Raw genomic sequence first — 13,551 nt, forward strand, 5'->3', positions numbered from 1 at the left:
TACCCAGTTGTGTTTGAGTGCCTTCCAACCTGAGGGGCTCATTTTCTGGCACTATATCTGACAATGTCCTACTGCTATTCATAAGGTTTTCAGTGGCCATCCTTTCAGAAGCGGTCTGCCTTGCCTTCTTCTTCGTCTGTCTTAGTCTGGAAGCTCTGCTGAAACCTGTTTACTGTGGGTGAATCTTCTGGTGCTTAAAATACTGGTGGCATAGCTTCCAGTATCACAGTATGACAAAGTGACAGACAAATAGTGTGGTCTCTGAAGATAACAACCTAGAAACCCCTATGAGGCAGTTCTGCTTCATCCCATGGGATCACTGTGAGTCAGAATTGACTCGATGGCACCTGAAAACAATAACAAAGAAAAAGAAACCAGAGAACAAACACATCTTCTCAATAGTGAATGACTTCTTGAATAAAAATCAATTTTATGAAATAACTATAAATATAACTGCTACTGCTATGATTGGAATAAAAAGGAATTGGACCTTCACCCAATTCACAATAAAAAGTTTTTAAAAAAGGAGTTGGAATAAGACAACCGAGTAACATTCATAGACACCAGCTAGTGCCAGAAAGAAGTAGAAGTAAGAAGACAAATTACTTGTTTAACTTTGTAAAACAAGACCCTTAAAATATAATGCTATCTTCATGGCATTTTGTATAGACTAAAGAATGTCTGTTAGCATCTCTCATGCCCTTGAGAATTATTATTTCTTGGCCAAAGAATTATGAAATGTAAAGATTTTGAGTCACGCTGTTTTAGGTTTTTGTTATTTATTTATTTTTTAAAAGACAGGTGTTTTGAATTTGCCATCTCTCTATGATGACAATTAGCTGTCAGAACCGAACTACCTGCTAGAGCTTTTCAAGATGTTCCTAGGTGATGAAAAGGATTAATGTTTTTGGCTGTTAACTGAAAGGTTGGATGTTAAGAGTCTACCCCAAGTTGCCCTGGAAGAAAGCGTCAGGTATCTACTTCTGAAAAAACAGTTATTGAAAATCTTAACGGAGCTCAGTTCGATCCTGGCACATATGAGGTCACCATAAGTGGTATCCACTTGATGGCAACTGGAATTGTCATTGCTTTTCCAAAGAGCTGACACACTCTCTCCCTCTCCAAAGTAAGAAATATGTTTTCTCTGTTCTTAATGTCAATTGTTAAAAAGAAAAAAGTAACACACTTTTTTTTTTTTTTTTTTGCCAAGTAAGTGAAGATGTGAAATCAAACCAAATGTGTCAGCACCAAAATGCTGAGAAGCATTTTCTTGTTGTCAGACATGTCCCTAGTTTTGTATGCTACAGACTTCAAGCAGGAATGCTTTTCAAGAGGCCCTACTATGGAAGGAGTCTTTTGAAAAAGGATGTTTGGAAACCAGTTCCAGAGCAATGTGATTTGGTTGCTGTAAACCATATCCATTTACACATTTGAAAGACTTGAAAAATGGAATTTTCCATCTTATTTAAATCTCTCCCAAATGCAGCTCTTCTGTGGACTTGAATCCATTTGTCAAAACAATAAAATTGCAGTTCACTGATGGATTTGTAAGACCATCAGGGAAGATGGAAATTTACTAGTCAAATTTCAACAAAAGCGCAATTGGCAGATGGGAGTGAAAATTGAATGTCCTAGTTTTTTAAGTGCAGTCAACAACGAAGCTCTTCCATCTTGACCTAGGCTACTTGGTTCACTCTGCCAGCCGTTCAAACCAAGTATCAAAATGAAAGGAACTTAGAACCACACTTGTAACTGATGCTGTCCAGATGTTTAAAAAAACAATAAAATTATCATTATATAAAATGTTACCCTTAGGGGAGACTGGGTGATGGGACTTCTCTGTCCTCTTTATGCAATGTCCTGTAAATCTAGAATTATTTAAAAATGAAGAGTACTAAGAAATTTAAGAACACATAGAATCACATGTTATATCAGGGAGCTTCAGAATATTCATGGAAAAAATCCATTATCTTTTCATTCTATTTTCCATGAACTTTTTGCTTTATATAGCATAATATGAATGCAGTATAATGTATACTTTATATAATACTAGAACTGTATATACATTATACATATAATGACATATAGTGGCTGTTACATAGTAGTAGTATCTGTGAGGATGGCAGCACCAGACATTTCAATCTTTTATACATAAGATAGCTGTGTGTCATAGCTGACTAACAACACCTATCCACAACAGTATATCCAAGTGTGGCACAGTAGGATCAGCACTAGACCGTGAACCACAAGATCAGCAGTTCAAACCCACAAACTGCTCCTCGGAAACCCTGTAGGGTCGCTTTGAGTTGGAAACAATTCGATGGCACTTAACAACAGCAACATAGTTAGTAAGTCCTGGCGTGGCACTGCAACCCTAAGGTCAGCAATTCAAACCCACCAGCCATTCCTCGGAAACCCTATACAGGGTCGCTATGAGTCAGAACTGACTCAACGGAACTTAACAACAACTACGTAGTTAGTAAGAAGTTTTAGCAGAAGTCATAGGCTAAAAGGAGAGTTCTGGGAGCAAAGGAAGGGATTATAACCAAGGAGGGACAACTGTCTAAGGCGATGGTACAGGGCTGGGATTCATAGTTGCTTAGTGGGCTGGGGATCTGGAGGAAGGCATCTTACTTCTCACCAAGGGTAACATAGGAGCCCAAGGCCCTCCAATGAGACGTGTTGCTGTCTTCCCTTTTCAGCCTCCCCAGTGATTGAAAATGGCCAGGTAGAATGTCCCCAGGGATACAAGAGACTGAACCTCACTCACTGCCAAGGTAAGGACCAGCTGGGGCAGGGCTGGACCAAGTGAAGACCAAGACCTGCCTGATGATGCAGGGGCACCAGTCTCACCCAAGCAGGCATGCACTGCCTTTGGAGAAGCTCCGCTGGGTCCCTTGTTTGAGAATGATGGAAGGAACCAGGGAAGGGCTTGGGAGCTGAGACTCTTCTCTCTCCCCTGTCTCTACTCACTCCCACCCAGAACATCAGCCAGATGCCTCTGGAGGGCTGTGTGATACTGTATCTGATTTTATCCTTAAAACAAGTCTCCCTAGAAGGTACTGCTATTATCCCCATTTTACAAGTGAGGATACTATAGCACCAAGAGTAAGGTGGTACTTAACAAATGCCATCTCTTTTACTGTTGTTTTATTTGAGGAAAGGATGTGAAGATCCCTGCCCCAACCCTTCCCCTGGGTCAGGCCTTGGTGGGTGCTCGCTGGAGCATTCTTTCATCTTGCAGATATCAATGAGTGCGTGATCTTGGGCCTCTGCAAAGACGCAGAGTGTGTGAACACCAGGGGCAGCTACCTCTGCACGTGCAGGCCTGGCCTCATGCTGGACCCTTCGCGGAGCCGCTGTGTGTGTGAGTGTTGCTGGGGCTGGGAGGCAGGGGTTGCTGAGAGGCAGGATGCGACCTTGAACTGTCATTGTCCCCATCACTCCCTGCCCAGGGGTGTCTGCTACTTTGATCTGCACCTCCTGCTGGACATGGTAACTGCTTCACTGACTTTAGGTATTTCTTCTGGGGCTTTGCAGTTTGCAATTCATATGGGCTGCTAACTGCACAGTTAGTGGTTCAAATCCACCAGTCGCTCCTCAGGAGAAAGATGAAGTTGTCTGCTCCTGTAAAGATTTATAATCTCAGAAATTCTTTACAGGGTCCCTATGAGTCAGAATCGACTCTGTGGCCGTGAGTTTAATTTCTGTTTCATGTGCTGTCTTGTTTCCTTTGGGAGTGTCTGTGTTGTCTCTAAGGAGTCCTGGTGGCACTGTAGGTTAAGCATTAGGCTGTAATCACAAGGTCAGGAGTTCAAGCCCACCAGCCGCTCCTTGGGAAAAAGATGAGGCTACCTGCTCCAATAAAGACTTACAGCCTTGGAAATCCTACACAGGGTCACTATGAGAGAGAGGCCCACCCAGACTCGACTCAATGGCAGTGAGTTTTGGGTTTGCTATTGCTGCCTTTTCTGTCCAGAGTTTAGCGGCCGGGTCACTTGGCTGCAGGCCTCTCTTAAAAGTGAAAACACAGGGTCTGTCCTTACTCTCTGGTGCTGCTGGCTGGCCCTGGCCCTGGCCCTTCCATAATGCTGTGGTTCTGAGTGGATCTACAGACACATACTGGTCACGAACAGCCTGTACTGACAATGAGTATTAGCATCTTTTTTTGTTATTTTTTTAAAAGTTTGTATTGTGAATTGAGTGGTAGTTTATATGGGGAACATCAGTTCATTTCATTGCAATGATTACAATCCCCTGCATGCATTCAACAGTATTTGCTTCTATCCCCTCTGTTTTTTTGGGGGGTGGGATGTGCACCCAAACACTCAAGAATATACAATATACAACCCTGCTCTCCCACCCCCCCACCCCCCAGCCACCAGCACACATCCCCTTTTCCTCCATGAGTCTAGAATCCTCAGCTGCTCGGTTTCTCCATGTCATCATCACTGCCTCCATCTCTGGTGTCGCTGCTTCTCTGGGTCGGGTCCCATACTCCGTTCCCGTTCTTCTCCCTTGATGGTCTCAGGGTCCTCTGAGTATTAGCATCTTATCTGTGTGTGTGATGCATGCACTCCACACAGCTCTGTTCCCAGTGATACCCAGGCTAACACTCGCTTGCTTCCCCTCCACACCCCTGTTCCTGAAGCAGATGGGACACTGTGGCCCAGAAGGGACTTTCCTAGGACAGGAGCAGGAACAGAGCTGAAAGAAACCCAGCCCTGGACTGAAACAGGTTGTCCCCACAGCTCAGCAGAGTCCCCTTTGGCCAGCCAATCCTCAGCTGGCCAACTGTGGGGGACCTGGCTCTGGGAAGACTCCAGAGAGAGTGCCCACATGAAGGGGGAGATGAGACTGGAGCCAGTGACTCTTTTAAGAGGAGACCTTGAGAGCCTTAGGAGGAGACCCCCAGGGCGGGAGGGGGCTGAAGAACAGAAGAGTGCTGTCTCAGGAAACCACTCTGGGGATGCATCCTACTTCACTGAAACCCCCACAAAAAAGACCAAACAGTTCTGAATCATGTTGACCCCACAGGCTACAGAGTAGAACTCCTCCATAGGACTTTCTTGGCCCATAATCTTAACAACAACAACAATATTTAGGGAAGTAGATTGCCAGATATTTCTTCTGCAGTGTCACTGGGTGGGTTTGAAGCACCAACCTCTCAATTAGTAGCTGAGTGCAAACTGTGCTGGCCAGAGACCGTCCACCTCACCTAAGATTCCTCTATCAGGCAAGCATGGTTAGTTAGCATCTGCTCTCAGAAACAAGAGCAGGAGAAGGTGCTCAGGTTGTCCCCTGCCGCTCTTGCTGTGAAGTGCTGTCGGCCAGTTCCAAGTCACAGTGACCCTCTGTAGGGTTTCTAAAGAGTGGCTGGCGGGTTAGCAATCCAGCACTTAACCCACCAGGAGTCCGCTAGTCCTCAAAAAATCTTGTAAGCATTCTCGGAGTCCCAAATTGAGGAGTGGACCCTGCCATTCCCTAGGTGCCCACAGCCACACCTCCATCCACAACCCTCCCTGCTTATGCCACCTGCCCACCCTCACTTGCTGTGTCTTGCAGCGGACAAGGCCGTCTCCATGCGGCAGGGGCTGTGCTACCGGTCGGTAGGGCCAAACACCTGCACCCTGCCTTTGGCCCAGCGGATCACCAAGCAGATATGCTGCTGCAGCCGTGTAGGCAAAGCATGGGGCACTGAATGTGAGACTTGCCCCCTGCCTGGCACAGGTAACACTCTACCTCCTCCCAGTGTGGCCACCAAAGCCAATGGCCATTTCCCCCAGCCTGGGTGGGCCTCTCTCAAGCCAGAGGACCCCTAGTTTTCCCTCTCTGCTCAACCCCTCATCCCAATCTGGGTCCCGATTCTTACTGCCTCAACTACCTGTCCCCAGAGGAAGGGAGGAAGGGAGGGCCCTGGTTTCCTTCCCGAATGACACTTCTCAGCTTCTCTGACTACTGACTTTGCAGAGGCCTTCAGAGAGATCTGCCCGGCGGGCCATGGCTACACCTACTCAAGCTCAGACATCCGCCTGTCCATGAGGAAAGCTGAGGAGGAGGAACTGGCCAGGCCCTCCAGGGAGCAAGGGCAAAAGAACAATCGGACCCTGCCTGGGCCAGTGGAGAGGCTGCCACTCCGGGCGGCCACTGGCACCTGGCTAGAGGCCGGGACTATCCCTGACAAGGGTATGTGGGCTGAAGTGGGATGCCCGAGGAACTCCCCTTCCCCTAAGGCTACAACAAGGAGCGAGCCCTGGTAGCATGGTGGGTAATGAGTTGGGCTGCAAATCGTAAGGTCAGGTGTTCAAATCTACTGGCCGCTCTGCAGGAGAAAAATGAGGCTTTCTGCTTCTGTAAAGATTTACAGCCTCTATAAAGGGTCACTGCGAGTTGGAACTGACTCCACGACACACCACCACCACCACCAAGGCTATAGCATTCCAAAGACTCACTGACTGCTTTTCCTGTTCTCTTGGGTATGTGTTCTGGTTTAACTGGGACATTAGGAAAGAGAGCTTGGAGTAGCAGCACCCAAGCTGGGAACCCTCTCTTATGACCTGGCCTTCCCATTTGGGCTCAAGGGGTGCCCACATCCCAGGAAGTTGATTTTGGAGGTGGGAGAGGCTAATAGCAGCTCTTACCAGCCTCTCCTGCCCCTGCTCCCTCACTGCAAGGCCTAGTGAGCTGGCAGGTGTATCCTGGGGAGACTGTGTGTTCTAGATGACCTTCCCTGGCCATAGGGCACCAGCTCCAGTGCCCCTACCTAGAATCCAGCAGACATGGGGTTGGAAAGAGCCTGGCCTTGAGGCTCCCCTGGCAGGCGCCTTGGAAACACACAGAAAGGCACAGCCGGGTTACTGGTAGCAGTGGCATTCAGGTGGCCGGGAATGTATTAGGACCAGGTGGCCTATGACCTTGAAGCATCAGTTCCAGGAATCCAGTGCAGATAGACAGGAGCCCCAGGCATCATGGGAACTGGACACTGGCCAGGCCAGGAGCACTTCTCCCTAGGACTGGTGCTCAGGTGCTGATTGACCATGTGTGGTTGTGGGACTTGGGAGGAGGAGGTAGCAGAGTATGGAGCTGGATCACAGCTAGTGTGGATGGGATGGACTGGCACAGGGTGTTGGGGGGGGGGGGGAAATGCCTGTCACAGGGTAGAGAATCCAAGCTTTCCCTGCCACTGGCCCTGTGGGGTCTCTGAGCCGGCCCAGGCCATGGGCAGGAGAGGGAGGGCAGCCAGGCCCTCCTCTCTGAGTCCCGGCTCTCACCTTTCCCTCCTCAGGTGATGCTCAGACTAGCCAGGTGAGTGAATCCTCCTACCAGGGAGCTGGGCAAGGGTGGCAGAGGATGGGGACCAAGTAGCCTCTGAGGCCCCAGGGCAGTGCCTCCTGAAGGAAGAAAGGAAGAAAGATGGAGTCTATGTGAGATGTTACTTGGAGAGATGATGAAATGGGAGGATTGATTCAAAGACCCAGTTTCATCCCAAATTAGAAATAGCAGCCGCTCCTGTGTATGGCACGTCTACTCCGTCTAATCTCCTCTGCAGCGGGGCTGGCCTGGGCTCCGTCGGAAAGGAAACCTGAGCATGACCTGTTAATCCTGGCCGTCACGGCACGCTTTAAGCTCTGCAGATGAATTTAGAGCCGGTTTCAGACTCATTCCAGATTCAGCATTTTCTGAGTCCGTTTTGCTTAAGCTTCAAGGTCTTCTCTGTCAGGACTTATGGGGACACAGAGGCGCAGCTATGAATAGTCTCAAAGCACGTCACTGAGTGTCCAAGACTCCCCAGTAAAGAGCTGGGTATTCTTCTAGAAGAACATTCCAAAGAGTAAATCTTCCCTGGAAAGTCTGTCAGCCCCTCTTCCCCTGCCCACTCCACCCACATACCTGAGTGTCTCCAAATACTGCTTCTCCAATGAGCTTTTCTCTTCCTGGAGCCCCACACATTGTTCTTTTAGTCCAAAGCTAATTCTGCATCCTCATGGACCTCAGCCCACTCCAGTCCTCTTCCAACATCGCCCACTCTTCTCTTCCCATTTCCCTGTCCCTGGGCTATGGTGAGGGCGCCAGGCGTAGCGCTGGGTCCCAGCTTCACCACAGTTGGCTAGTTAACCTTTATCTGAGATGTGGGGATCATAGCAGGCTACACTTACTGGTCTTCCATCGTATGCCCGCACACGCATGCAGTCATTATAACACCCAGGGAGCATCACTGCCCTACTAGCTACATCTTAGGATATAGTTGAGAAGATAAATAAGTCAGTGGTCTAGCAGAATGCCTGGCACTTTGTAAGAAATCATCAACACCTGGAGTGAATGGGAGAATTAGAAGAAAGCCAGGAGATGGGTGAGTGTGATGGGAGGAACCATGTTAGGGGGTGACATAGAAGCCAAGGCTGACCTGCTCCTGTTTCTGTGCAGGTCACAACCAGTGTCACCCATGCACCTATCTGGTTCCCAGGTAAGTCCTTCTTCCTGAAGGCTCCCCGGGGAAAGAGAAGGGATGGAAGAAAAATCCTTAGCCTGTGGTGATCCATGGTGCTCAAATCAGATGAGTTCTTTTGGGAACTCACATACAGAACTCAGAGAGAGGCACCGGGATGCTGTGTGATTCATTTCTTGTTACCACACTCTTTCTGAATGTCATATTGCTGCTCAGCACATAAGTCAGACCAAAGAGGACACAGAAGGTGGCTGTATGCCGGGATCGCTTTCCCCCAGTGGCCCTGTCGTACCTCTGCAAAGCTGCTGGGGATCTGCAGGGCACAGTGCTGGGAGTCAGCAGGCTGGGCTTCAGTTTCTCTACCTATTAAATGAGGCACACATCCCTACCTGCTGCCCCTTAGGGCAAATAAGACAGCGATGTTTGTGGCAGAACTCTATTAAAGAGTGCTTTGCAAGCAGAAGGAAAAGTATGTTGAAGTGGGAGTCAGAGACCTGTGCATAAGCCCTGGGACTGGGACAAAACTGCAGTTTCTGTGAGCCTCAGTGTGAAGTGGGGTGAGTCTCGATGACTCAGAGGCCCGTGAGAGTGTCACATTCTCTGACTGCGTGTGTGGCAGGGTCAAGTTTCAGGAGACCAGAAGGCAGATGGGTGCCCTGCGCAGGGAGGAGGGAAAGACCATCTGGAAGGAACACCTGGCCCACTGCTCCCCTGCCCCTTCTGCAGATGCTGTGGCAAGACCCACACCACCACTACCTGGACAGGTGATTCCAGAGACCTGGGAGAGAGAGCAAGTGACCTTCCCCACTGACATACTGGTGGCCCTGGGCCCCCCAGGTACCTATAGCCTGCCCTCTGAGGGCTCTTGACATCCCACCCCACAGTCTGGCTGCCCGGGGCTGACTTGAGAGCAGGGGCAGGAGTGGAGTTCTCTAGAGTTCTCCTCTAACAAACTCCAGTCTGGACCTCATCCTACAGAGTGCAAAGTGCACAGGTGCCCTGAGTGAAGGCAGGCCTCTTGTCTGGAGACTGCTCAGGCCCCGAGAGGGGAAAGAGAAGAGGCTCTGTGGGGGACGTGTCTTACTCCAGGAACCCCCCCTCCCTGCAGGGGTGCCTCTTAAGGAAGGAGCGCTTGTGGAGCTGGGACTCCAAGCCAGGCTGGTCCAGACTGTCTACCTTGAGGCAGCCGAGTGCTGGCAGTGGGCGGCCCCCTGGGAGGGCCAATTTTCAAGGTTCTGTTTTAAAAGGTTGTTCAGCCACTGAGAGCCTGCGTCCTCCTCCCTCTGGTGGACTACAAGGATGGGGTGGGGTTGGGGAGATCCCTGGCAAATCCACCTGGCTCTGGAATGTGCCCTCCTCAAAGGCTCATTGTTTGGGGACTTGGTGCAAAACAGCAGGCCAGTGTTGCTACTGCTGCTCCCTGTCACATGTGTGCCACATGCCCTGGTGTAGCTGTCCTCATGCCTGCCCTCTCCAGGGGCTCACTGCTCTCTTAATTTCACAAGCCAGCCTGGAGGGTGTCTGCTTTTCCTCCAGCAAAGGGAGAGACCCTGCAGTTTGTGGGAAAGTACCAGGGGTGGGGGATGTAGTGGGTGGTCGGGAGACAAGGTCTGGCTTTTCCGGGCCTGAACCAGTGTCCCCCCACCTCTCCCAGAACCCCTCTCCACGGGGCTCAAAGCACTGCTCCAGACAGTCTGCTTCCCTTCGCTGCTCAGGAAGCAAGACGTCTGGGCTAAGGGGCTCAGACAGGAAAGGGGCCTGGAGGCAGCAGCAGAGGCCAGAGCAAGGGGCAAAGGGTAGGGCCCAGACTTAGCGGTCACTCTGACAGAATCCCCCAACACCACTACCAGCAGCCTTTTGCCCAACTTGTGTTTGTCTCACCTGCCACCCTCAACCTCATCCCTCTGAGCAGGTGTTTAGAACATTTCCCAGGGGTCCTCATGAGCCTCAAAGCTGACACTAATGTGGGACCAGGTCAGGGGACAGGATGGCCTTGTAAATAGGCCAGCTTGCAGATTCAGTTTAGCCGAATTTAGCAGATATTGCTGCGCCCCACCACAGCCCCCTGCCCAGGCCATTCACTGGGCCTTCAGGGTTAGCTGAGTGCTGTGGGGACATGGGGAGCCCTGGGTATGTGGGCTTCAGCTAAGACCACAGTGGGCACTGAGACTGACAGTATCATTCATTCATTCAGCACGTTCCAAGTCCCAGAAATTCTTCTACTATTGGGAATCCAGTCCCCAAAGCTAGAGTTTCTGCCCTCTGTGCTGTCTCAGCCCTGAGTCCTATTGAGTCCACCTCCAAATGTTTCTCAATTCACAATTCTCACCGCCCACGTTTCACTGGCAACACCCAAAACGGCTCTTGTCTAAATGATTTCAGTAGGTTTCTAGGGACTGCCTGTACCTCCCTACCTCAGTCCGTCCGCCATCTTGCTGCCTGAGAGGCCTTTCTGATCACACCCACACCTCCCATGACCCCATTGCTCAGAAGCAAGGTTCAGAGCAGCATTCAGTTCCCGGCACACCTTCCTCTCACCCCTAGCGGCCTCCCCCAAACATCCTACTCACCAGACCTGTCTGTCTAGAAGAAAATGGGCAGGTATTGCCAGGGAGGGTCGCACTGGGCAGGGAGGGTGAGGGCAGTGGAGATCAAGTTGGATACCCTTTGTGGATCTAGGTCAGGGAGGTATACTATTTGAGCTCCATCCTGGTTGGCCTCGGGGGCCCTGGGATCTTCCAGGAAGCCATGCTATACATGGATGTGGGAGGGCCTGGCCAAGGGTAGGATGAGAGTTCTACTGGTCCTCTGGTGCCTACTGCCCCACTCTCTTCGCCCTCCCCACTACCTTTGCCCTTTCTCCACCTTCCACAACTCTGCTCTCTCACAGACATTGATAGCTGTGCCGCCACCGGAACCACCAACATCTGTGGCCCAGGAACCTGTGTGAACCTCCCAGATGGATACAGATGTGTCTGTAACCCTGGCTACCAGCTCCACCCCAGCCAGGCCTACTGTACCGGTACTCACCCTGGCATCCTTAGTGACTGGGGTAGAGCGGAGTCATGAGTGCAGGTAGCAGGCGTTCCAAGCAGTGCCGTGTGGGTTGATGGGTTTAGGAGGAACGTGGTGACCATGACCTTAGGGAAAAGACCAGTCTCTGTAACTGCATCTCATGGAAGAGTGGGGACCCACATCAGTGTCCTCATCTTGTCCACCTTGCTGCCCATAGAGTGGACCAAGGTCAGCCCTCGTTGTACATGCCTCACCTCACCAAGGTCGTCCCTGGGAGAGAGGTTGGGGGCCACGATAGGTCTCCCTTTTTCTGGTATTTTTATGCTAGGGAGATCTGATGGAAATGGACATCTGCTGAGGCCTTGGAGGAGAGCGGAGGTGATGGCAGAATCCCCAGAAGAGGACTTGGGGAGCAGGCAGGAGACGCACTCAGTGCAGACTAGAGCTAATGGGTTGCCTGCAGCGCTCCCAGTTCTGGAGACTTTTTTTGACCGGCCTCTGTTGTTCCTTCCCTGCTCTATGTCCCCTGCCCAACCCCATAGCAGGAGAGGGACGCTGACCGGTACCCAAGGGAAGGCACAGTGGGCCTGCCTGACCACCTCTTTCCTCTCCTCTGCCTCAGATGACAATGAGTGTCTGAGGGATCCCTGCACAGGAAGAGGGCGCTGTGTCAACCGTGTGGGCTCCTACTCCTGTTTCTGTTACCCCGGCTACACGCTGGTCACCTCAGGGGCCACTCAGGAGTGTCGAGGTAAGACCTACCCACCCTCATCCTTGACTGCCCAGGAGAGCAAGTCTTGGCGGGACTCCTCACTGCTGACCTAGCCTCAGCACCACCTCACCCCCACGAGTCCCCTACTCATCCTTCACCAGCTTAGCAGGTCTCCTGGTGGAGCAATCCCTGCATGGAGACACTGTCAGCCTAGAGTAGGGGCAGAAGAGAAAGCAGCCATCCCCAGACACCGTGCGGCAGTGTGGAGTGTGGGGGGACCCCAGGGACAGAGAAAAGGGTATAAACCTGGGCCTGGGAAGAAGCAGAGTCCAGCTGATCCCGGGAAGAATTTACAAAGGTCCCTGGAGCTATGGCTGGAGCAGAGGGTGACAGGGTCAGAGGACATGGCTGCGGATGGAGACTAAAACCTAGGTCCCTAGACTCTGGATGGTGAGGAGCTACTTTCATTTTGGGGAAGGAGGGTGGCCCCTGAGGAACTTGAGCAGGGGTGCCCAGCAGCCTGGAGATGCCAGCCAGGCTTTGTGTTTCCCTGGGAAGGTCTAGTCTGTTATATGGGGACCCCAGTAAAGACAGCATTCAAAAGTGAACCCTTTAATATATAGTATTTGTACTGCTGTACACAACACTGCACATGCATTTTTATCAATGAGTCCATCGAGAATATACAATGCAGCCCTTTCCTAGCAGTGCCGTTGACTTCATAACCCAGCCAGAGTCCTCCACCTGACAAGGGGATCAGATTGCTGGCCCGGCCAGAGCAGTCCCTAGGAGGCCAGGTCTTCTAATCCCCAAGATCTGTTTATAGTTTAGGAAACTGAGGCTCAAAGAGGTGGCTTGAAACACCCAGGAATCTCATACCCAGTCATGGCAGAGCTGGGGACAGAATCGGCCATCCCAGTTCCACACCCTGCTTTGCTTCCAGTGACACCCTCTCTTACAAGCAGGGCATTAGCTTGTAATCACTTTTCCAATGATGCTTGCTGTGTTTTCTTGTAGTTTTTTAAGTATTTCCTTTAAATTCCTGGGTGGTGTGAATGACTAATATGCCGCTTTACTGCTAAGCAAAAGGTGGGAGGTTTGAGTCCGCCAAAGGAAACACACACACACAAAATACAGACCTGGCAATCTGCTGAAAAATCAACTCTTGAAAACCCCACGGAGCACAGCTGTACTCTGACATACATGGGGCCGCCACGAATCAGAGTTGACTCAATATTTTTATGTTCTAGATACTTTGCTAAGGAGCTGTGGTAGCGCAGTGGTTACAAATCAGGCTGTGAACCTTAAGATCAGCAGTTCGAAACTACCAGCTGCTCCATGGGAGAAAGATGAGGCTTTCTGCTTCTGTAAAGATTTA

At 50.7% G+C, this 13,551-nt stretch overlaps 1 protein-coding gene across 1 annotated transcript in view; it reads left to right on the forward strand.

Moving 5' to 3' along the window:
* The window catches only part of LTBP2 (latent transforming growth factor beta binding protein 2), a 157,682-nt gene that overhangs the window by 122,904 nt on the left and 21,227 nt on the right, over positions 1–13,551 (forward strand). Inside the window, 9 exon segments of the mRNA XM_006865607.1 lie at positions 2,703–2,777; positions 3,245–3,367; positions 5,566–5,730; positions 5,971–6,186; positions 7,286–7,305; positions 8,425–8,464; positions 9,173–9,283; positions 11,337–11,468; positions 12,084–12,212. Coding sequence (XP_006865669.1) covers positions 2,703–2,777; positions 3,245–3,367; positions 5,566–5,730; positions 5,971–6,186; positions 7,286–7,305; positions 8,425–8,464; positions 9,173–9,283; positions 11,337–11,468; positions 12,084–12,212 — 1,011 coding nt within the window.

This window comes from Chrysochloris asiatica, unplaced genomic scaffold (genome assembly GCF_000296735.1).
Source record: "Chrysochloris asiatica unplaced genomic scaffold, ChrAsi1.0 scaffold00079, whole genome shotgun sequence".
NCBI classification, from domain to species: domain Eukaryota; kingdom Metazoa; phylum Chordata; class Mammalia; order Afrosoricida; family Chrysochloridae; genus Chrysochloris; species Chrysochloris asiatica.